Source organism: Elaeis guineensis, chromosome 13 (genome assembly GCF_000442705.2).
Source record: "Elaeis guineensis isolate ETL-2024a chromosome 13, EG11, whole genome shotgun sequence".
NCBI classification, from domain to species: Eukaryota; Viridiplantae; Streptophyta; class Magnoliopsida; order Arecales; family Arecaceae; genus Elaeis; species Elaeis guineensis.
The window spans coordinates 20,217,327-20,242,601 of NC_026005.2; the positions used below are offsets into that span (position 1 = coordinate 20,217,327).

Consider the following 25,275-nt stretch of genomic DNA (forward strand, 5'->3'; position numbering starts at 1 on the left):
AAGTGAAGGAAAAATACAAGTAGCATCATTGTTTGACTTTGAAAGTCCAGTGTGCTAGATTGGTTTCATTTGAATAGATAATTTATACATAGTTGATGTAGAATAGAATACAAAACAAAGAAATATCAATTGTTTTATGGATGAATGGTACAAACAAATTTGACAACGCTTGTGTATCTCCATGCATCATGACTCTATTTAATCACCGATTTTCTTCCTTCCCATGCCATCTGTTACAACAAGATTGCCAAATGAACCTAATAAGTTACGTGGATAGATAGCAGCTTAATAAACCACTAAGATTTGGCTACTCTCAACCGACTCTCAGAAAGTGATCAATAATCTAAGATTAGTTCTTTCATTATAAAAGAGCATATATAATTCTACTTAAAATTTACTAATTTGCCAACTCACTATTATCCCACAAGATTTTAACTTATCCCATGGATAGCCATGTATCATCCAAATATTTCCCCCCTTTTTACCTACCAAGGACTAGTCAATATCTTTCTGAAGGTCAACTTTTGTTACATTCTCATGACCCCTCTCTTTGCAAAAGCTTGATGTCTACCTCCACAATGCCATTTTGATAAAATTATAATAATCAAATATGTCATTTAACATGCATTGCATGGGATAAATATTAAGAAGTAAAGAGTATATCCTATTACATGAGACTCTGACCACCGTGAGATCCATGAAGGGGCCTATGTATATAATTTTAATTCTACATGTGGTGAGGTTATTTTTTTTATATTTCAATTCCTGGTATTAGGTCATAGTTCAGTAATACAATTGCACCAAGACCCTCTATCAAATACCAATTAAAATCAATAAGTTTAGTAAATGTATATCCCATTCAAGGCTAAAAAACTATATTATCTAGAGATATTTACGCCAATAATGTTGAAATTGAATACTAAAAATTGAAGAAAATATGTGATGGGCAACGTAAAATTCTCTTAAAAACATCGAATGCCAATATCTTATTCCATATGAATAATTTTTTTTTGAATAAATATTTTACATAAATAATTGATACAATAAAATAGTACAAACAAAAGATAATATATATATATATATATATATTTTTTTTCAATCTGATCATCACATATTCGTGCCCCAATTTGTCTTTCACATCATCAAACTGTACATATTTTGTCCATGACATATCTCAATAAGGCTAAGGGGTGGCCCATCACATTATCCTTTTCCACTCACTTGTTAACCCCAATGCATGTACCCTTGGACCCCACTCCATCCAACCAAGTAGCCAACTCAACCCAACACACGCACTACATCTTCTAAGTCCCCATACGTAAAACCGCATGAAAGTTAATTGGAGAACAAAAGAAACATCACTCAAAATTATGTTTTTATGGTCGTTCGCTTGACGGTAACGCCTCCATTATGCCTCCATCCGGCCGGAATCATTGCAAAACTCGGCTTTTTAAAAGTAGCTCCCCGTTTAAGTAACAGCCGTTACTTTATTGTCCCAGAAACTCCTTCGCCACCTTTCCTTCTCTCTTCTCCAAAAAGCTTTGCTCCATGCTTTGGTATCGGATTTTCTCGCCTCGATTTCGTTCGGGGAGTTGAGGGTTTTGACCAGCGGGGTGCGGAGTTCTCGAGGATTTGGCGAGGTTTTCTGGGTTTCCCCTTGATGTCGGCGTGGAGCGAGTGAATGAAGGCGATTTGTGTTCTGGATCTAGGGTTTAGATGAAACCCTGGGTGGATGGCGATGAGGGGAGTCGATTTCAAGTGGTGAGTTTGATCTTTAACCCCCATTCTCCTGGTTCTTTGTTTGATGGTGGGAATTCGCCTACATTAGTTGCCCTCAATCGTTTCCCCTTCCAACTCCGTGTAAATTATCGTTTTTGTTTCTCTGCCGATTCTTTTTCTTTGTTTGTTTACAGGTACGATGGGTTCTTCTTGTCGATGCTCGCCACAAGTGTGTATCCTTAGGGGCCACTGTGGCGATTTATGTTGTAAATTTTGCTTCTCTCTATTTCAAGAAGATGCTTTGATGTTAATTAATGAATTTGGTTAATTTGTTTGCAATTCTTGACGGGATCTTGTCAGAATCATTGTTTCGATCAACTGGAAAAGGTACCATCTGTGTACCCATCCATTGCATATATGGATTGTGGTGAGTTACGCATACATTTGCAGCTTTTGGGTATGTAGAATTCCAGTTGCTTTTCTCGGAATGAACTTAGAGATGACTGTCTTTCAGGTCGACTATACCACTGTCTTCATATTTCGGCTTCTGATGTTCGTTGACAATGGGCTTGCTGCGGGAATGGGATTGTAAGAAATTTACATTCTAGCTTTTTTTTTTTCCTGTTGTCACATTGATTTGTATTATGTTGGAATGAGCATTGAATGCTATCTGCATTTGTTAAAAGATTAACCACATATGGTTTTAAGCATAACAATGAATGAGTGAATTTTTTATCTTCTCGGTCAAGAATATTGGATATTGATGTTTCATGCATGGTGACTTGACAGCATGCTAATAGCTGTCAAATTTACAGCGCATTTTCTACTTTGATAGGGTTATAATGATTCTTTAAGGGTTCTTGTGTCATTGTTATTTTGCAGAGTCTTTTAATATTACTGAACGAGCCTATTAAAACATGCTTTAATGCAGGCTGACCTGGAAGGGAATTGAAGTAAGTTCTATTCCATTTTTGAATGGTTTGGCCCCATTCTGAGGTTTCCAAATTTCTCTGACATGCTGACTATTTGATGATATTTATGAGTCTCAATGTGGCCATTAGAGTGAGTGAGAGAGAGAGGGAGGGAGGGAGAGGGGACTCTGTAAATAAAACCTTCATGGCTCCTCAGTGATTCAAATGAAATATTACATTAAGTTGGGTTCAGTTTTTGTGGGAGTTAATCTCATCATGGAATAAAATTTGATGGAGATGAAGAGAACATTCTTCAGCTGTGTGAAATCAGCCAACTAAAGCAGTAGAAACTTAATAAATTATTCATCTAAATTTGCTATTATTGTCATTGTCTCTAAATGTTGTTACAGAAGTACTGGTGCTTTGTTTCAACTTCTCTAATTCATAAATCTATGTTCAAGTTGAGATGTATGGTTTACGTCCTGTGTACAGCCAGAACTGTCACAAGTGAACTGGAGAGCATGGGGACCAAGAAGATAATAAATTTAATATTTTTAAAACAAAGAAAGTAAAATATTCTATAATATTTTTACGTTTTATATTGACATGGTTGGATCCAAACCTTGCTCAAGTCCGATTTCAGCACTACTGGTAAAACTACGATCTGAGACAGTTTATCCACCTAAAAGAATTGCAAACATGCTTGCCAAATGTATGATTAGCAGCAAAGAATTGAATTGGTGTGTGATCCTTTAATTAAAAGAATGGAACCAAGATGTGACCCAAGAGTGGAACTCAGTGGAAAATTGCTCCAAGCCTGCAGAGAGAGAGAGAGAGAGAGAGAGAGTTGAAGAAAGAAAAGATGAGATGCCTCGTCCTCTCTAACCAATACAAAAGAGGAAGCTGTAGATTTGTGTTTCAGGAAGCTTCAAAGGTTGCTGGCTTAGTTGTTAACTTGAATAATGGCTTTATTTTTTTGAGAATGATGTTGTTTTTTCTTTTGAGCAAGGTCAACCTTAGTCAAATTAACATTTATAATGACTCAGTTTGCTGTTTTTTCCCATCAAATGGCCACTTCTTTCTTTGGGGAGAGAATTGAGAAAACCCAATGAAACTTCCTGATGAATGAATTTTGATGGGATGAGAAGAAAATTCATCTTGTTCACCTGAATGAAATCAGTGAACTTTGAGAGTGGTCTTGTTTTTGTTTGTTATTGTTGCTTGCTCTGCTCTCTAATTGTTGGTTCTGAAGTCCTTACAGGGAATGGTCCTTTCTATTAGAGTTTGCTTTCATAATGCTTGTGCAGTGCACATAGTAATGCCTCCCCATGTGTCAGTAGTAGTACTAGAGATGAAGTCAGAAAAAGTCAAGCAGGATTAGTGTGCATCTGTTTTGCTTTGTTGTAGAATGTTGTGTTTGTGTTTGATGATGCTCTCATGTGAGTGTAGTACCCCATTTTGTTTTATTGCAGTTAAATTCTATGTGCTTTTGTATGATGTCATTGAGGTTTCCTTGAGATCCATTGGATACTAAGTTGAACAGATGATTCTATAAAATCAATACATCTATTGCATTTTGTATTTTTTTTAATTATTTTTTTCATATATGTGGAAGTCCCATGATATTCTGGTTAAATTGCACTTTCTGTATTCACATATCATTATTGCGATAAGGTAGAATATACTGTATGCTTGTTATGCTATATCTGACACATATCTAGCTGCTTTAAAAACTAACATACATACAATATGTATGGATATGCATAGGTAAATGTAGGTTCATACCTCTCTGATGTTATGAATGAAAGCAGAATATCAGTCCTTTCTTTAGATAAATTTAGCATTGTTTTAATGAATGTGGTTTTGATTTTTTTTTTTTTTTGGCCATTCCAGTTTAAGGCATCAGTAGACAGTCAAAATCAGAATTCCTCATTTCTTGTACTTAAACTAATACATTCTGGGGGTTTCGTTATTTTAGTTGGAGACAAGTTCTAGATAGTTCAGGTTGTGTAACACTGTATATATATTATTATTTATTTTTATAGCTGTAATTGTAATGCTGGTTATGTATTAACTTGCTTTACTTGAAAAGCTTGCAATGAGATAATTTCTTATTTGAAATGCTCTTTCAGAGATCTTGGATGGCAGCAGAGATATGTCCGTTTTTGTGGGAGAATTGTGGTCCTTTCACTTCTTATCCTTATTCTCTATCCTTTTCTTTGGGTTTGGACGGTGATTGGCACCCTATGGTTCACTAGTGCTAGGAGTTGTGTAAGTTTTCCTTTATAGACCTATGTAAATTTATGGAGACATGAACATATGCACTAACTTAATCAGTTACGTGCATTATCTTTAATGGTTGCAGTTGCCTGAGGAAGGTCAAAAATGGGGTTTTCTTATTTGGTTGCTTTTCAGCTATTGTGGACTAGTTTGCATCGCTTGCATGTCTGCAGGAAAGGTTTGTTGTCTTCTGTGCACACCTTGACTGGTAATTGGTTTTGTAGGTGAGATGATTTCTTTTGATGACTAGCTTGCTCAGTGCCTAGTTGCAAGTGTTGGAACTGAAAAGCTGAGTATGTTTGTGCATGTTTTGAAATGTTTCCTTGCATCTGGGGATGTCTCTAGTTTGTTATTGTCACATGGTTCTAGCTTTGATAGTTTGCTTTGCTTTATGTAGACCTCTATATTTTACAATTCAAAGATAATCTCAGTAGTCAGAGAGAGAACTGATGCATTAAATTAGTACCCTTCCTTTTTATGCTTGTTTTGGTAAATGTTCTATATTGCAGTGTGTTTGGTTCTGTTTCTACATCATTTCCAGCTCAATTTTATGAACCCAAACCTCAAGGTTTCTCTTGTCAATCAACTGAACTATGTACCAGAACTAAAATGTTGGACTTACAGAGACTTCTGCTAAAACACAATTCAGTATATTATTTTGCTTTTTTTTTTTTTACCTGCTGACTTAGATTGCCTAATGTTCCTTAATATCCAAACTTTGAAACATTGGCAGAGATTGACATGTTAGGCAATGGTGCATTTTCTTACTTGAGTTGACTTGTACATTTCATTAATTTCATCAGTATATGTGGCTACCTTAAATTTATATTATACTATCTTTATGTAAATATACATTTATTCTAGTAACTATATATTTATTCTGGTATCACCATAGCTGATTCATCTGCGATCTTGACTTTCTAGCGTTGGAAAATAACTCAACTGTCATGAGTCCACATATTGAGTTTCCCAGCCTTGATAACATGATCTTCAATAGAATGAGGTTATTCAGGTTTATCTTCCAAGTTCTATAGATGCGATATTTTTCTTATTTTTTTAAGCTTTGATAAAATTGAATATTGCCATTCTTTTATTCTTACAAGGTGGATGCCCGTGAAATTTGTCCAGCGAGATGGTTTTGCGATAATCTGACAGTTTATTCACTTAGCAGAACATTTTAACTCTTCTACATGAAAATGAAAAAGGCATCGAAAAAGGAAAAATCTAGTTTCTCTTGGTGTTGTCTGTGAAAATTTAATGGTAGGATCTAATTAGCATTTTTTAAGTCACCTCATGCAGAAATATGACAAATAATTAATCCTCCTTCTATTTCTATCATAACTATGAAGCTGATGTTGCATAGCATGTATGATCTTCGGTTTTTTTGTTTTTTGTTTTTTTAATCTAATTTTGTGTTTACCTTATCAGCATTTATATAGTTAAATCAGGTGGTTTTTGTAGTGGCGCATTTCACTTATTTAGCTTGGCAAAATTTCATCCTCCAGGCTTATGGTTTGATGTTCTTTGCAGTGGCTAACACGAAGACATGCACATATGCAACGTGCACAACAAGGAATTCCAATTTCAGAATATGGGGTTAGTTTTCCTAATGAATTGCCCTGATGAATATGTTTTTTTCAGGCGTTCTCTGTTTTCCATGTGTTCCGGGAAGTGCTTTATAAATAGAAGACTGAATGTGAATCCACAAGAGCAACTAGCTCTAATGGACAGGCAATAAGTGCTATTTAGAACTCAGAAGATCGTAACAAATTATAACTTTAAGAAACACAGACATCTCTTTTGATGTATGAAATTGTAATATGTCAGTTCTGATATTGTGATTCTATTGGGAGATAATTCCAGCTTTCATGTTTATTTCATTGCATGAATTTATCATATTTCTTCCCCTACGGAAACACTGTGAGCATGAATTTATGATGATGCTGAGATGTATTAAACTATTGATGTCTTATGATATCTTTTTGGTCATGGAAATCTTGAACTGCTGGCTAGATGCAAACATGCATGACTGATATTCAATAAAGATTAAATTATAGAGTGAATGACAATAAAAAGTGAACAACAGAGTTCCTTCATACTCATCTGTCTGTCCTTTCCTTACCTAGAAATCCACTGTCTTTCATGACATGTGAACACTTAGTGATTGTTTTTCTGATATTTAAAATATTTCTATGCCGTATCAGTGAATCAGAGTCCTCATGAAATCTTTCCTTCACTATCTCATCAGTCTTGTGTCCACCACTTTTGCTTTCATATCACCCAACTTAGGCTTCTTCAAATCACATTGCAACATAGAATTGATAATTCCAAACTCTTGGCTTCATGATCTTACCGTTACCCAGGGACAGCATAATCTTTTTGACAATTGAAACATCCTTATCAACTGTGACATTAAATGTTACAATAATATATGTGTTTTCAGGGAATATAGACTGCAAACTCATTTCTTAGCTAGCATTGAAGTTTACTTGAGTGGATTTCCAACCTCAACTTCTAGCAGTGGGTGGCTTTGTTAACTACTTAGGTAAGGAAAAAAAACGGACACTTCTGACTAAAATCTATAATGGTAAAAGTTTTAGTTTGAAATTGTTAAGGGGTAATAGTACACGACACTTTACTTTCGATTTTACCAATCAACTGGATGTTAAAAAGGTAAAGTCTGATGACACAGAAATCAAAGTGTAAATTGGGAAATATAAGGACACATCAATCTTGAGGGGTGAGCGTTGGTGCAATGATAAGGTCACTCTTGCATGACTTGGGTATCATGGGTTCGAAATACAGAAACAGCCTCTCCGCACACGGGTATGGCTGCATACGTTTGACCCTCTCTGCTCTGCAGTGGTGGGAGTCTCATGCATTGGACTGCCTGTTATCAATTTTTCTTCACTGTTTACCTTATCGAGTTCTTCCTCTATTAACAGAGGTTTACACATCACTGGAAAACGTTGTTTGCTGTCATACAGGCTTAGAAGCCCTTACACTTGCATTGATGTTTTGGTGTGCAAAATTTCTTTGGGCAACGTTAGGGACACACTTCGAAGGAAAAAAAAAAAAGGTGCTTTAAGCATGACAGAAACTCTGGAGGAAGATTATACTTGTATGAGGTTGTATTAGGTCTGACTACCCCTTATCAGCTTTAGTGCAAGTATTCAACTTAAATATATATGTCCTGAACTTTTATACTGGGGTCTGGTTGCTCAATCTTAGCATTGATAATGTCTGGACTAAAAAACTTGGTTGTCTGGAAACTAGCCAAAAGCTAATGTGTTACTTCTTACTCTTATTTCTTTAGAATAGGAAATATATTGTTTAACATGGTGCATATTTCAGGTTCTGGTTGACATGATTCGTGTACCTGATTGGGCATTTGAAGCAGCTGGTCAGGAAATGAGAGGAATGGGCCAGGATACTGCATATCACCCAGGACTTTACTTAACAGCAACTCAGGTAAATCTGAAAATTTTTTAGCCACCATTTGTAGTAGCAGTGCATTTCTTCTTGATTTGTTCCATATGCTTATTTCATCCTTCAGGTTTGTAATTGTATAAACTGAAACTTTCCAAATATTCCATTTTTTTCTTGGTATAATCTCTCTCTCTCTCTCTCTCTCACACACACACACGCACACCCACCCACCCACCCACCCAAAATCAATTGATCAATCAACTGCTATGAGGATCCTAAAGTTCCAATAAGGGTCCAAACAAAGAAAAGGGCCATTAAACTACACAAAAAAGCATCTATTTCTGATTATAACGTCAAAATAAATGGGTGGACCTGATTATTTAATACCATTTCTCTTGCCCCTCAATATATGTTTGCTTCTTTGATATGCATCTGCTAGCATCTCCTGAAATGCTTTTCTCTTTTTCAGATGGCAAGTAAGATTATTCTTTTCTTTTTTCTTCCTTTTTTTTTTTTTTTTTTTTTTGTGGATCGATATAATCCTCTGTGAGCCAGATGTTTATCTTCTTGGAGACGCTACTAAGTCGTAAAATCTCCTTTTCTCTGTATTAGGATCTCATGATACTCTGAGCTAAATGTTCATAGTTATATCAATAGTCATGTGACATTATTTCCTTGAAAATTTTGTACTACTTCAACGACTTATATGAGCTTGTTATGATCTTATCCTTTTCTTTTTAAACTGATGCCATTTATTGGCATCTGCTAGCATTTTGAGGTTTTCAAAAATGACTTTGCAGAGAGAAGCAGTTGAGGCACTTATTCAAGAACTTCCAAAGTTCAGGCTGAAGGCTGTCCCAACTGATTGCAGTGAATGCCCCATCTGCCTTGAGGAATTTCGTGTGGGGAATGAGGTAAAGGAGTTTGATTCAGCCCTAAAATTTCTCTTGTAGTTGCATAGGTTACATAATGATTATCATTTAACTTTTCCACTCTTATTTCTCAAAAAGAAAGAGAAACTTTTCCACCTTACCTTGCCTGCAGATAACTAAAGCGTGCCTAATTTCCCTTTGATCATTGTAATGAAAAAGGTCAGTTACTGATATAATAGATTGTTGTATTACATATAATAAGAATGGTCCATATAATACAATAAGAATGGTCCATAGTCACCAATCACAGATGAGCCAACTATCTGTCAAAGCAAATTTTGTTCATTCTGATGTAATTGTTTTGATAATTACAACAACATGCAAATGATTACATGAAGAAATATCTCTGTTTCTTTGTTCAAATGAATCAACAGTGTCTAATTGAATCTTTATGAGGAAAGTTTTCTGTACGAAAATATTCACACATCTAGCTCCAAATTCACACAGGTACGAGGCCTCCCCTGTGCCCACAACTTCCACGTGGAATGCATTGATGAGTGGCTGCGACTGAACATAAAATGCCCCAGATGCCGCTGCTCTGTCTTCCCCAATCTGGATCTCAGTGCACTTACTAACTTCCGAGCTGACTCTGAGCAGCCCTCAGCCAGTGAGGTGACGACAGCCACGCGGTATGTGCGATCACAACCTGCAGGCCAGAGCTACCTGCTTCGGTTGCAGGGGCTGCTGCGCCATGTCCGGACTGAAAGTGCTACTGCTGGTGACACTGATGATCACAGGGACCGAGACGACCATATGGACCTAGAGAATGGAGTTCATAGAGTGGTTGTTTCTCAGGATCCAACAAATGTGGCTAGCCCCTTGATGTCCAGTGACACAGTTGACCGAGTGGCTGATCACTGATCTATTCTCATATATAACATCATTCTTTTTTCCGTTTGGGTGGGGGGTTCAGTTTGTGGGTGCTTGTGTTTTTTGGGGGGCGCGGGGGGTGGGACTGGTGAGAGCAAGCAGGGCAGGGCGGCTCCCTAACGGGAGATTATGTTGTGGTCTTCTATCGATCTTGCCAATATTTTCGAGTATTGGTTCTATTTCAAACTCGCAGGAGTTCTCCCACCTTACCGGTTGGTGGATAAAGCTTTATGAGATGGTTCTCTACTTGGTCACTTTTTGTTTTTGTACCTTTGGTTCTCTGTAGAATGAGATCTATAGAAAGCTTCTCGATGAAATAGTATTTAGGCGGGCAAATTGATGAAGGAAACAAATATATTAGTGGTGAGAGCGAGCTGTTAGAGAAGCCAAAGCATGTGACAGGAAATGCCTTGTTTTACGACAGGTCGAACATGCACAAAAACAGTGGGGTGGGGAAACCACGTAGAATCTAGTTTCTGATGGTCTTTCATTGTGATATGCTGCTTTGCCGAAGATGAGGGAGAATACAGTAGGAAAGATTGGTTCACAATCTGCGTGCCGTATATGAAGTGCTTTTTACCAATTCTACTGCGAGTTTTACCTCGTAAGAGGTGCTTTTACTGATTACAGTATGGGACCATGGGTTGGTCAGAGGTAACATTGGGTCTTCAAGACGTATCCCCGTGTCAAAGTCATGAATTTTCCCGACCTAGACCTTATGCTTCGACCTTAAAATGGAGATGAACGCTCGCTGCTGTGATTATAACAAAGAAACTAAAAGAGAGCAAAATAGATGGAAAACATCTTCGCCCTCCAGTGAGTTTGACTCTCTTTATCCGGCTCAATCCTTTTTTTTTGTCTTTTGGTTTTTTTTTTTTTGGGAGAAGACTCAAGCCTACCTGCATCTCACGAGCTTAAGTTTGACTCTCTTGATCCGGCTCAATCCTTTTTTTTTTTTTCTTTTTTCTTTTTTTTTTTTTCGGGGAGAAGACTCAAGCCTACCTGCATCTCACGAGCTGACGAGCCGAATGGAGAATGAGAGGGGGAGGAAAAGGTGTATGCATGGCACGTGAATAGGAGTATGAGAGGCAGAGGAAAGGGTGGATGCATGGCACGTGAATAGCCGGCCTTGGCTCGGTGGCCAAAGAGTCCAATGATAAATTAAACAAACGACCGTATCAATAAATAAAAAAACAAAGAAAAAAAAGTAATTTCCTGAAGCAGTGAGCATCAGCGGCTGATGCGCCTACTACCAAATTTTTTTTCTTACATCATCTCAAATTCCCGTGGCAGCTCGCCTCCTGCCCGCCTTACTTCTATCCTAAAACTTGAGAATGATGGCCGTCGCGATCGCGTGGGGCGCCGCGGTGCCGCCCTTTTCCTCGCCGCTCCTCCGCCCCAGGCGGGAAGTCCACCTCAGCCTCGCCGACGCTGCACTCCGCCGCCCCGTCCTCAGAACCGAGCGGGGCGGCGCTACCCTCTCCTGCCGCTGTAGCACCACCGCCTCCGACTGGGACTGGAAGCGGTGGAGCTGCTATTTCTCGGATACCGACCAGGTCGAGAACTTCGTTTCCGTACTCAAGGTGACCAAACTTTGCTGCCTTCCCTTGAATCGCAAAGCTCAAATTCGAGATCTCTTCCGCCTTTTCCGATGATTTCTTTGAGTTAGATATCGACTATTTTGACTTTTCTCGCCATTTTAGGGGCTTTAAAAATATGCTTAATAATCCATTGATTAATTCAACGGTACTAATTTCTTTTTCTTTCTGCCTATCTTTTTTCATATCGGGGCAATCTGAATCGATTAATCTTTATCCTTTTGATTCTGGTAGTTCCAACTAGAAGAAGCAGTCGAAAAGGAAGACTTTTTCGAAGCTGCGAAGCTGAAGAAAGCTATCGCAGAAGCAACATCGAAAGATGTTGTAGCTGAAGTTATGTCCGAGTTGAAGGTCGGTCATATTCTTTCTATCATTATCAATATCTGCTGAACGGTTAACTTTGAATACTGATACGATATTTTCTCATTCCACAGAATGCTGTAGAGGAGGAACGTTATCCTAATGCATCAAGATTATGTAGACTTGCAGACAGTGGGCTGGTAATTCCCTATCATGCGCATGTTCCCTCACCTTGGCCATGCTAGTTTAATGTAAGAGTTTGCTTGAGTTTTAGAAATCTTATGTCTTAGATGCCGTATCATTACCCACTCCAGAAACTTGATCCTCATCGTATGTCTCTGGTTGTTTAAATCTCTATACTGCCTGAAACATTAGCTTACCTGCTAACATGAATATGTAAATCAACTTTAGACTGCCTAATTTTGTGCACCATATTTTTCTATTTCAAATTAAACCAGACGGTATGTCAAGAAAGGGACTATTTTTTTAGCATTATGAAGTACTCTTTTGCATCATTCACTTGCTTCTTCTTTTCACCTGCATTCCATTAATTCCATGGGCTTTCATGTGACTATTGTAGTAGCTGAATTTGTTCCTGTCTTTGCTCTTGCTTATTCAATGTTAGTTTGTGCTGTGATATAACTATGTTTTCAATCCTTGTACTTTGTTTGTTATAGGTAAACGCTACTATGTCTTTGCCTAAATGGTCTAATAGTTACAATTTCCACTTAACAGCAATGTTGATGGAGTGCATTTATGCAATTTTGAGTGATGCAATGGGGTATTCTCATAGCCTTGTTCAAGTCAGCCAATAGAATTTGAGAATTGGAACCGAGTTTAAAATGACAGGATGCGCTATAATTTAGTATTTAAAACAAGTTTATCATGTTACTGGGTATGGTGTCAAGTGCTACAACATCTTGGCACTGGAAGATAGAGAAGTAGGTGAACAAAATGTTACATTTCTGTTAGCAAATCAAAGTTTGTTTTTCCCCTAAATGAAATACTTTGCTCCATCCTTTTGACTAAGAATGCCATTTTTTGAACGAGCAAGCTCCATCTGTGACTCTTATGACCTCATAAAAATGCTGGTTTGAATAAAATATCTTACCAATAGATAACGTGCCTCAGGGCACCATATAATACCATGCTATAGATTAATAACAATATATGACAAAGGAAGAACTAACTATGGAACTTTTTGGAAAAGCTTGAATATTACAAATATCAACTGACCTGATGCACATGCATGTGTTCTTTTGCATGTCCTAGTAGTTTTTATCTTTTTATGCTGTTTGTGTTAGCATACGCAAAATGATTCCCAAGGATGCAAAGGTTCTGAAACATGCCTATAAGTCTACCATGTATTATCAACAACTACTACTTTTACTCGTCAGCAGTGTTTACTACTTAAAAGAAAGAAACTTCAAATTTGGTTGCCACTTTGAGCATCAGCTTCCATGAATTTCCTAAAGGGCCTTTTTTATTCCCACTCCATGCATACTAACTCTTAAATACATGCAAATGCTAAGGTTAACCGATATATAAATTTTATTTTCTTTTTCCTTATGCATCTTTGCTTGATCAGAGAGAGACTTAGTTTCAAGTGAATATTTGAGCATCATAATCATTTTAATTAGCATTTTACATACCACATTTCTTGTTTGGAGCAACACTCTATGATGTCCTGCAATTCTGATTTGTGTATGCTGTTGCCATCACTTGTTGTTTCAGGTAGGTTGGTGGGCGGGCTGGGCAAAGGATTCAGATGATCCTTTTGGCAGAATAGTATGCATAACCCCAGGTGTTGGGAGATACATTGCTAGGAGTTATAGTCCTAGGTATTAGTTTTGGATCTTTATTCTTCTTCTTATTCTCATCCTCCTCCTCCTCCTCCTCCTCTCCCTCTCTCTCTCCCCCTCCATCCCCCACCTCCCTCCCTCACCCTATCTCTCTCTGATCATCTATTATAGCTTATTGATGACTGCACATTTCAGGCAACTGCTCACTGGATCTACTGGAATCCCATTGTTTGAAATCTTTCTTGTCAAAGATGATTGTGGGACATATATAACACAGGTATCATAATGTTCAGGCTGTTGTAAGGTTCCTTCAATTCTACTATACTTTGATCAAATTTTTATAACCATTTATTAATTTCCCCACCCAACTCTGATGTTCAACCATTGGCCATGTAGCATCCTTGCAAGCGATGAAAGGAAATTCAACCCTTTCCCCCTCATCACTATTGAAACCCCCAGAGGGCTTGGCTGTATCTGCCTCTGAGAACTCATCCATGGAAGGAAATCCAGTAAATGATGCTGCTAAAGAGAAAGGAACTGAGGATGCTACAGAGAAAAGCAGTGATGATCCAACAGAAAATGGTGGTGAGGATCTATCTGCTATGGATTCTAGTGAAAAAGATATTAAAAATATCATAAATTTTCTCAAAGAAGGATTCCTGGATTTAAAGTGAATGTATTGAATGTTACTGGACCTGAGGATACGGAATCTTCAGAGCAGTTAGTGCAGGAAGATGAAGAGAAGACTGCTTTGATTGATGATTTTAAGGATGAAACCAGTAATCTGGATAGCATTCAGTGTGAAGCACTTCCAGTGGGTGGTGGTGCTGATTCTTCTGAAGGGAGCAAAAATACAACTGTGGAGCTCTATCTTGGTGGAGTACTGGAGTGCTTTATAACAAAGAGGATGTTTTGTCAAAATCATACATACGTGTTCCAGCAGAAATAAAGGATATGGAAAAGGACTCTTTCATACTGCATATTCCTGGTAGAGGTGCTAAGCTTGATTCTGAAAAAAGAAAAGCTAGAAAAATCAAAGTTGCAGCTATTGCTGCTCAAGCAGCCTCAGATCTTATGCCTCTTGATGTTGCAAAGGCATTCTTGAGTGGAGATAAGGCTTCAAAGGTGTGCTTAAGATAGATTAATCTCAATCACTCAACTAATCTTCAATCATTCAGTATTTAAAATTTTTAATTGCTTCAAATTTGTGATCCAACTTCATATAATACATTATGTCTAAACCTTCAAATAATAAGAACTATTAAGTGAGCTGCTTATACTACAGTTTTCACGGGTACCTTTTGCCTCACTGGCAATCAAGATATAGTGGTCAGTGACTCCGATGATCTTGTAATGTTGAATCATGCATCTTCCTAGTACTAGTAGTACCACTGCTACTACAGTATATGCTGGATTCCTTTTGTTATGCAGACCTTTCTGGTGTATATGAATATGATTACATTTATATGAAAGGAAAAGTTTAAATTCACATATCTAAAATACTTGAGAGAAAGCCAACTCTTGCATGCCTTCATAATATTGCTGGCCTTTATCTTAATCAGTGCCACTAGTTGTGCTTTCTAGATGTTGGATTCAAATTACTATCATGGAAAAATGATTGCTGTAACTTAGAGCCCATGCTTCGTCTTGCTTTCAAGCAACTAGCTTAGTTATCAAATATAGATATACAATCTTGTTATTGTGCATTTACTTTCTGTCTGGACAGTGCCAAATGCTCAGTGCATATTCCCTGAGCATGAATTCTTTTCTGTCTCGACTGAAATTTTACATTTTGTCTCATTTCTGGTATTTTTTAGCTTGAGGAAAGAGGATGCTGCCAATGTAGATGAGCTACTTAAATGTATTTGTAATTATATATTAGAATGACATGTGTTGTGTGTTTCCATTATATTGAATTTAAGGGGCTAGATGCAAAATGTTATTGACAGTCAATAAGCTTGTGTATGTTGACATTCCAAATCAATTCATGTGCTGTTACCTTGTGTTTATAACTGGCTATAGGCTGATTACAGTAAGACCCTAGATGAGAACAAAATCAAAAGATGGAATAGATTTCTTAGAGCTGACTATAAGAAATAAGTGTTTATGGTGTGTCAATTTATTGAGACATTATAGTAATAGTACATCATTATGTTGAACAGAAGTCATCTTCAATTATTTATGTATGTGTCATTTGAACTAATCAATCAAGGGTTAACTTTATTAGGTCTCTAAAGAACTCCGAGAGGTTATCCAGCTTGCAGTTAGCCAGGCTCAGAGAAGAAATGGATTATCAGGGACTACTGTTTTTAATCGGATCATCACTGACAATGATGTTTTAGATCCATTTGATGGTAAGTCTGTTTGGAGAATCAATTATGGTTTACTTTTAACTTAGAATATGTAACAGCCAGCATCCTCCATCTTCATGCACTTTAGAGCTGATCCAGTTGCATGAAAAATGCTGGTAGCGAGTTACAAGGGCCAGGGAAGAATAGCAGAACCTGGATTCAGGAATCCACAGTGGGTCAATGGAGAAATATTACAGCTCAATGGAAAGGTAAAATTAGATATTTAAATGTTTGTTGCAAATTAGTTTATGGATATAGTATTTGTATTTGTGTAATTCTATGCTGGCAATTACATAGCCTTGAGACTAAATTTATCATTCAGCATCAGATGCCTTACAGACAGATGAGACCCATGAAACACATGGCACACAGTGTGATGCTGATATATCTAATTAATAAATGTAGTTTATTGGTCATCCTGATTGAACATTCTGACTCAGGAGGCAGAAGACTGATACTCTTTGATTTAGTGGGTTGAGGCTAGGGGGTTGTAAAGAATAACCGCTTCCATGCTCTTAGATCTTGTCCCGTTGGTCAAACCTACTTAATTAGTCATTCGGCTTCTTTTTTCTGCAATTTCGCAATCGTGATTAATAGAAGCTTTAAAGACTTATCTGAAGTGCAAAACAGGCCTGGATGGATGAAACTAGTTGCAGGAAACTTTTATTTAGGACCCGTACTTGCTCAACACCAATTCCCAAGAGCTTATTCTAAAACTTTTAAAGAGATCCGCTTCCACATACCCAAATCTGAATCTTCTGCACCCTCGTCTGCTTTAGATAACTAAGGGATGAAGTGGAGGAATGCTTTGGGATGTTATTTGAAGAGCAAATGCCTTAAATATTTATAAGAAGAAAAAACAGTGATTAACAGGGTTTGAATCCACAAGATGTACATTTTAGAGGCAAACGCTAGGTGGGCTGTACCAGAAATGATGGAGAACATGAAGGAAGGCGTTATGTCAAGAAATCAACTTAGAATAGTATGATCATGTGCTCCAGTTATTTGATAACACCCATATGAAGGGGTTATGTGGAGCATGAAAAATGAGGGAATGGATGAATTTCTGATTAAGGCTTCCAAAAGCTGGCAGCATCAGTGAATTTAAAAAAAAAAAAACCTTAGTAGGAGGGCTTCAAACTGCCTCTGGATAGTAAATTATGTAAGTGGTGTTTCCTACCAAATTGATTGTCCAGTATATTACTTGATCATAAAGTGCGACAGCTAAAATCACATGGTGGATTATCTTAAACTCCTCAAATGGCTTCAACTTGGGCTAACAACCTGTATCACACTGAGAGATTGTGCGGTAGTCACTGTTATCTGCTGCCAGTAAATCCAGAAACAAAGGAGGATAAAATTAAGAAAGATACCAGATTATAATACTGGTGAAAAAAAATATTTACTCCCTTAAGGAAATAATTTTAACACTCACCATGCCTCGTGCAGGGCTTTGGGCCGCATGTCGGAGGCGCAGGGCTTGGGTTCCTCTATGTCGTTCCTGAGCAGAGCTTTCTGGTGTTGTTTGAGCGTTTGAAACTCCCAGACCGATGTTGTGCAGATCAAACAAATATTCTTGCTTCAAACTTGAGTTTGAGAATGGTGGCAGTTGACAGGCCTTTGGGAGTTGTAGGTATCACGGCTTGTGTTGGTCATAGCCCTTTATCTTTTCTTTCGGTTTTAAATTTAATTGTGAAGCTTTTCCCCTTCCTTACCATTTTCCTAATTTTCTCACTACCTTAGTGCTAATCCTGCCAAAGTCGAAGTTATCACGGAGCATAATTTTAAATCATAACAAAATTTTTGATTTGTATATAGCAATAGTGATCATTACTCCAACAACAACAGGTTCTTAACCTCTATCATCAATATAATTATATTTTCCCCCAGATTTAATACCTGATTGGAGACCAGCAATAATGATGTTAATGAGCAAATCCACTGTGTGAAGCAAAGCGCTTGTGGGCTTGCTCTGCTTTCTTCTCGACATCCTTCCAGCTTTTCATGTATCAACACGTCTTTGCTTCTTTCTGATGCTACTTGTTTCCAACGCGTAGGCTCCGGAGTGGTCCACGCTATGAAGTGTGAACATGCATGGTTAAAGGGTGCTCTCTATTGAGACTTTGATGGCCGATCGCCAGCTATATTTGCCTTGCAGGGACGGAAATAAGTTGTGCTGGGATCAACCATGATGCTGACCCAATCAATTTGGGTGAGGGTTCATGGTATGGGCCCCAATCCTTTTTTTTACGTGAATATGGAATCGATCAGAGTGGAACTTTGAAGTCATCTTTCTATCACACACTTGGAACCTAATAGGTGCATGGTTGGAACTTTGTCTCTCTTTTGCCTCTAGATTTCACAACTGGTCATATTACATTCTTTTGGAAAAAGAGTGCACGGGCCATGGTGTTCCATCTTATGGACATTTCTTTATTAGTCTATTATCCTTGCTTTGCCCAGTATCTTCTATTTTATTTAATAATATTAACAATAAGCAAAAGAAGGCCACAAGGCTCCAAGAGAAAAGAGTCACACTTGGAGCCTTTGTGACCTTTAGGAAAAGTCCCCTGGTCTTGTTCATTTCTTCGTTGCGCATTAATTAAGGGGAAAAAAAAAAAATTCTCTTGGAGCCTTTGTGACCTTTAGGAAAAGTCCCCTGGTCTTGTTCATTTCTTCGTTGCGCATTAATTAAGGGGGAAAAAAAAAAAGAACGCAAGATAAAGCACACTCCACCACCCCCAACCTTCCGAATCTTTTACTGTGGTCCCTTTACCACCCCCGGAATCCCTTCAATAAATTATATATATATATATATATATAAATTTACGCCCATTCCTTCTATTCGATATCGGATCTATGGCGGCGCCGACGACGGGTTCGGCCCCCCGCCCCGCTCCGCTGCCGGCCCTGCCGGAAAGCACCCCGGCGTCGGCGGTCGTGGCGAACCGGGAAGAGCCGAGCAACGAGTGGTACGCGTGGAGCGGCCACGACCGGCAGGGAGAGGAGTCGCGAGGAGTCACACGGATCTTGTGGCGGGGCCGCCAGGCGGCGGCGTTGCGGAGGGCGGCGGTGGGGGCAAGGGTGGCGGAGACGGTGCTCTGCCTTGTCGCCTTCTCCGTCCTCGCCGCCGACCACCGCAAGGGCTGGGCCCTCGATTCCTACTACCACTACAGCCAATTCCGGTACCCCTCATCTCTCTCCTCTCGGGTTTTCCCTTTTTTTTTTTTTTCTCCTCCCGTTGGATCCGACGGTTCTGATGAGAGGTTTCTTCCTCGATCGATCGAGTTTTTTTTTTTTTTTAAGGAAAATTATAAAAATCCGGTGGGGTGGGTTCAGGTATTGCGTGTCGGTGAATGTGATTGGATTCGTGTACGCGGGATTCCAGGTGTATGCGGAGTTTCACCACATGATGAAAAAGAAGCACATCATCGACCGTCCGGTTGGGAATTACTTCGACTTCGCCATGGATCAAGTAAACTGCTTTCCAAACCTCTTTCCAGCCCTAAATTTTTATTTTGAAAGCTTGTGGTTGATTAATAATACACACGGTATGACAATTTTTTAAGGGCCCACAATATATCCTTTTAATTGTTTGAAGGAGCTTAATTTGGCTCCTACCAAAATAATATGGAGCACAGTTTTGGTCGATTTGGGGTGTTGTTATATGTCATATCCAAAAAAATGTACTGGATCCGGAGAAACCTTGAAATCAAGATAATCACCAAATAACGAACCCTAGCTGGAATACCTTTTTTTTTTTTTTGTTCTTTTTTTGTAATACTTACTTTCAACTCTAGAGTTTGGATTACCAACTGGTGCCCAAACAAGGGGGAAAACCGTTGCTTAGGCAAGTTATTGCACAATAAATGAAAAAAAAAAAAAAAATCTTTCGGTTGGCATAGATATTTAAAATATTATTTTATCTAAGCCTTTTATTTTGTTTGGTCCCTGTCATGTTCTAATCTACATGTTACTTCTTTCTTCTTCTAAAACAATGCCATTATTCTTTCAATTCCATCACTCAAGAGAGTCACCGGAAATGCCAATTCAAAGAGATTCAAATTGCCACTCTTGGTTGGTTAATATTTTCCAGTGAGATTTCGAAGACATGTTATTATTTCTCAGTGCTCCACGCAATCGTTTTTATCCCGTTACAAAATTTAAAAACTTTATTATTATTGTTGTTATTATTGTTATTATTATTAATGTTTTTAAGGGACCAAGAGGGGCTAATTCTCAGTTGTTACCCAATACACGCCCAACCCATCTGGGCTGGAGCCTAGGCTGTGGGGCAGACTAAGCGTAGGACAAGGAATCTTACTCTTTGAGGGTCAAATCCCAGGCCTCTTGCTTAGAGGGCAGAAGGAGGTAGGTACCATCCAAATTAAAGTTCTGGTTAACCACCTCCATTATTAGCTGGCCTTTTCCTGAATTAAGTGTCATTGGCTTTGGACCAGACCCTCCAGGGAAGGTTTGAGAAGAACCTTACAGAAAATTTTGGTATTCTGCATTAGTGCTTGAATTATTGCTATAGGGTAGTGACAATGCACAAGCAGGGGATTTGTTTGACACTGAATGTGAATTATCTTATAAGATTTTATGCAGCCTGTCCTTATGTAGGAGATAATGCTACCTCCTAGGAATCATTCCAAGCACTTGCAAGTGGACTCTAGTAGCTGCCTACTAGGGGTCAAATTCATGGATGTGTTAGTTGTTTCTCTTTGTTGATTGCAGATATTGGCATACCTTCTGATTTCAGCATCATCCTCGGCAACGGCTCGCATCGCTGACTGGGTGTCCAACTGGGGAACCGATCCCTTCCCAAACATGGCCAATGGCTCTGTTGCTGTGTCCTTCCTCGCTTTTTTGGCATTTGCCTTCAGCTCCCTCATCTCTGCCTACAATCTCTTCAACCGAAATATATAACCACTCTCCATTTCAGTGACAGGCAGTGTCTGATTTGTTTGTATATTTTTACACATACTATACACAACAATAAATTTGATATAAATCTCTTTTCCTGGCAATTCTTCTGTAAGCTTACTGCTCTTGGAAGGGTTTAGTAGCATCACAATGTATATTTGCAAGAGATTTTCACTCTGGATCCTCCAAGAGTCCTCTAACATTTCAGCAACTATCAGCTTGAATGGCTTTATAAATAGTGCAGGAGCTCTGATGGCACGGTGATATAAGTGGCATGAAGTTTATATTTGTAAAAGTTCAGCTTTGTTTTGAGATTGTAGAGAGCTCTGAAATCAAGTTGGTGACACATTCTCATCTTGGCTTCAGTCTAACCCGAAAGGGCACCGGATTAAATTGCTCCTCCAATTAATTCGTTTTCCTCCTTTGGTTGTAAGAACAAGATTTTGATGTACGTTCCACTTCGAGATCAAAAGGGCTTATCATATAACATGAGGAAAAGTATATATACAGGGAGTGCAGACAGTCTTCATAATGATATGCCATACTGAGTTACTGACTACTTTTAGCTTCATGAAGGTATTGAATTCTCCATTATCAGTTTACACATGTTGATAGAGGTATATATTTTAACAATTAAAGCTTCAAAAGCTTTTGCAGAATAAAGTCCATCAGGTCACTGTTAACCAGAAAAACTATCCTTTTAAAGGTGTTTTTGACAGAAAAATGTTTTTCTTTTTCCTTTTATACAGGTGATTTTATCACAACAATGAACAGGTTTCTTAAGCAAAATTAGCAGGCACTCCACAAAGAGAAAGTACAGAAAATCGAGCTACTCCATGAAATCATTCTGCCCTTCCTATCCTCTATTTCCTGTGTTTTCCGTTGCTACCTGAAAATACAAATGGCAATATTGAGAAACAAAAAAGGATAAACGGTGACAACCAAACGATGGAGTTATTTTCAGAATGATACTTCAACAGATAATAGCATTCTCCATTGTTCAAGAACTTTGAAATCTTTAATGGTTCTCTGAATTACTTTAAAAGAATAAAATTATTCATATGATATCCACTAATTCATAGCTTCCATGAATTAGCATCAATATGCAGTGAAGTCAATGGTTGCTGTTGCTGCTATGTTTAATTCTTGTTCCCTCTCACATGTTCATCCCTGCATGCTCATTTTACTGTGAAACCAGTCCACTACTTTTTCCCACTTTTCTCTCTTCATTTTCTTTCACAGGGAAAAAAATTACATGAATATGGAGTTCTGTAAAGGATGTGTTGGTAGCACGAGAAACAGATCAGAACACAACTTTTTAGTGGAAATCCAGTTTTCTATCTCTCTGGTTCAGCAGAAAACTATAACCCAGAAATTGTGTTCCACTTCTTTGGAAAATTACATTTTTTGTTCTTCAACAACCACTCGAAAACAAGGCCTTTACAGAAAAGCAGAATTGGGGTCTTCTTTTTGACCTGTCACCTTCTTTTCCAATTATCTCAAGCACTTCAAAAATTGATCTGTTCCTTTTTTTCTGGAAATACTCTTATTTTTTCCCACTTTTCCACAGATATTCTTGAAATCAATTAGCGGATACATCGAACGCCAAACTTGTGACCATGCTCCCCAATTGCCTAACACTTCAAATTCACAAATGATGGAAACCAGTGAGCTAAAGAATGTAAAGCAAATGATTAGAGATACAAACAAAAAAAAGTCTTGGTGCTTCTTCATCGCTTCAGAAAAAAAAGGAAGAAGAAATCCACTGACATAAACAAGGCAGACCTACAGAAATATGAGCTTGCTTAAAATTAAAACTGATAGCTAGATGATAAAAGACCAGTTGGTCCCATTAATAACTGCTACACTTGAATCTGATTCAGCCTGTTGAACCAAACTGAGTGCAGCATCATGTGGAAGATATCATACTTTATTGGCTTAGCGTGCCACAGGAAATGCTTTTGCAACCTCTTGGCGTTCATCTGCATGGTTGTATATTATCTGAGGGGAGTTTCCAACAAGAAGTCCTTCAAGTTGGGCATATCCTTCTCTGCTACAACCACTGAAAATTATCTGTTACCATCACTGGAACACACTCATAATAGATAGCTTCCGCTGGACGAATGCAGCATTTGCCTAATTTCATGTGTTGAATGTATGACATCTTTGTAGCAACCGTATTTAGGAGGGTCTCATAGGTTCTCATGTCTTCATCGTTCAGGAATGGGTCTGACGTGGCCATGCTTCTGTCCAGAAAAAAAAGAAAAAGAGGGCAAGTATAAACTAAGGATGTCAATATAGGACAGGTTGGGTGCAGTTAGTAAGAAATTTGAAATCAAACTTGAAATCCATTACCACTCTCCAGAACTGAAATCAAATGATTTTTGAAGTAAAAAACACCACCCAAAGAAAAAACCCACAAAATGGAGCGAAAATCATTTAATTTTGTTTTTATTCATTTCAAAATTTTTACATATAAAATCCAACTTAAAGACATCATCTATAATTTTCATATAATTCATACCAACTCAACTAATAAATATGTCCAAAAATAACAACACAACTATTCAACAAACTTAATAATTCTAAAACAATAATATAACCATCCAACAAATGCCATAATTCAAGTTAAAAATAAGTCCAACTATATCCAATAAAATAAATCCAATAAACTTCATTTTTCCAACTTTTTTTCTTTTTTATGTATAATAGCAATACAATTTGATCCTAGATCCATGATGGATCTATTTTGGAGGAGTTATGATCGATGCCGATACGTGAGCGATTTCTATAAATGAGTTGGATCTCCTCATTATATAAAAAGTAGTGAAATAATTTGCTAAAAAGAAGGAAGATGAGCAAGTGACTTGTAAGATGCTTGTAAAGTTTGGAGCAATGGCATGCATGATGGATCCTTGTGATAGACAACATTCTTTATGGCATGCAATGCGCATGGTGACAAGAAATTTATCAATTAGTCATGTGAGAGAGGAATGAAAACATTCTCTGGGAATGTTATGCAGACGTTTGATCAAATAATTTTTTCTCGGTTTACCATGTCATTGGCTCATCGCATCCTTTTGGTCTCAAGAGCCCTCTTCAGTGTTTACCTTAGGTGCCTTGTTGAATTTGTTCTTACAGCTCCAAAAAAATAGGTATTTTCTTGACAAGCACCAAGCAAGCAAGGGGATCACATCTAACAAAATGTTGATTTTATTGTGGATATTCATGTGATGATTTCTAATTGGAATGGCTGTGTACTGGTGGCATCTTATACTGAATAGCAATTGGATGAATTTAATAACCTCAACATAATAGATTTGAAGGCAAAGGCAAATTTTTACTACAAGAAATAGAATATTAGAATACAAGTTTTACATAAATGACTCTCATATATTATTGTAGAAATTAGCTCAAGCTGTATACATGGAACAGTATAATTTAGGGATTGTTGCAGTTTTGCATATATCCCCATCCTTTTTACATAAGAAAAATTCTTATAAAGTTGTATATTTCTACAGATTGGTCATTGTACAAGTTTTGTTAAATTTAAGAATAGAAATATCTCAGAAGATGTGAAATTAGTATTATTAGAGAATGCAAGCATTGTTGTCATCTAGTTGACTTAACCAAAGGACATATGAGCAACAAATTACAAGATTTCAGGAATCAAAATATCAATATTAATTGAAGAATATGAAATATGCAAATTCAGCTAATTGTAGGGATAAGATGCAAAAACTATAATTAAATATATATCAAGTCGCAATTGGATTGTATAAAAGCTAACTTAGCCATGAACATTCACAAATATAATCTAAAATTAACTTTATCACATACACACACACATATGCATGTAGATACGTGCATAAACATAGAAATATGGTGTACAATAAGGTAAGAAATATTTGATGCCATAGATTAAGTAGAGGTAAAGAGAATTGGTCGAACATGCAAACATTTTAGTAGACCCTAAGTGTTATGCATTTGAAACTCACCATACCATTGAACTTTTTATGAGTGGCAGGGTCTCATAGCATTGAGTTTACAGGTTGTCAGGTGGTGGAACTTGGAGTTGCTGGAAGAGCGATTTCATAGAAAATCACAGTAAGAAATTCAGTCTTATGTATTGATGACAAACAGACAACCGGACACCA

General features: G+C 37.7%; 2 protein-coding genes and 1 pseudogene across 4 annotated transcripts; all 3 read left to right on the plus strand.

Annotated features, from left to right (window-relative positions):
• The first annotated feature begins 1,468 nt into the window (after positions 1-1,468).
• LOC105056294 (E3 ubiquitin-protein ligase SIS3) lies at positions 1,469-10,395 on the plus strand. 2 transcript variants are annotated; one of them, XM_010938436.4, is made up of 10 exons: positions 1,469-1,761; positions 1,914-1,952; positions 2,080-2,146; positions 2,234-2,307; positions 4,763-4,901; positions 4,996-5,088; positions 6,441-6,506; positions 8,265-8,381; positions 9,140-9,253; positions 9,719-10,395. In XM_010938436.4, the coding sequence occupies exons 1-10, from the start codon at positions 1,733-1,735 to the stop codon at positions 10,130-10,132; spliced, it is 1,152 nt and encodes a 383-aa protein (XP_010936738.1). In that variant the 5' UTR covers positions 1,469-1,732; the 3' UTR covers positions 10,133-10,395. The 2 variants fall into 2 exon arrangements, with proteins under 2 accessions (XP_010936738.1, XP_010936739.1); XM_010938437.4 differs by lacking the exon at positions 1,914-1,952.
• Positions 10,396-11,142: 747 nt separating this feature from the next.
• LOC105056352 (protein EXECUTER 2, chloroplastic-like) lies at positions 11,143-19,018 on the plus strand (annotated as a pseudogene).
• LOC105056293 (CASP-like protein 4A2) lies at positions 18,903-21,222 on the plus strand. Of its 2 annotated transcripts, XR_012136278.1 has the most exons (4): positions 18,903-19,377; positions 19,532-19,667; positions 20,412-20,563; positions 20,930-21,068. XR_012136278.1 is itself a non-coding variant. In XM_010938435.4 (3 exons), the coding sequence occupies exons 1-3, from the start codon at positions 19,052-19,054 to the stop codon at positions 21,119-21,121; spliced, it is 654 nt and encodes a 217-aa protein (XP_010936737.1). In that variant the 5' UTR covers positions 18,903-19,051; the 3' UTR covers positions 21,122-21,222. The 2 variants fall into 2 exon arrangements, 1 of the variants encoding a protein (XP_010936737.1); XM_010938435.4 differs by lacking the exon at positions 20,412-20,563 and having other exon boundaries at positions 20,930-21,222.
• Positions 21,223-25,275: the final 4,053 nt, after the last annotated feature.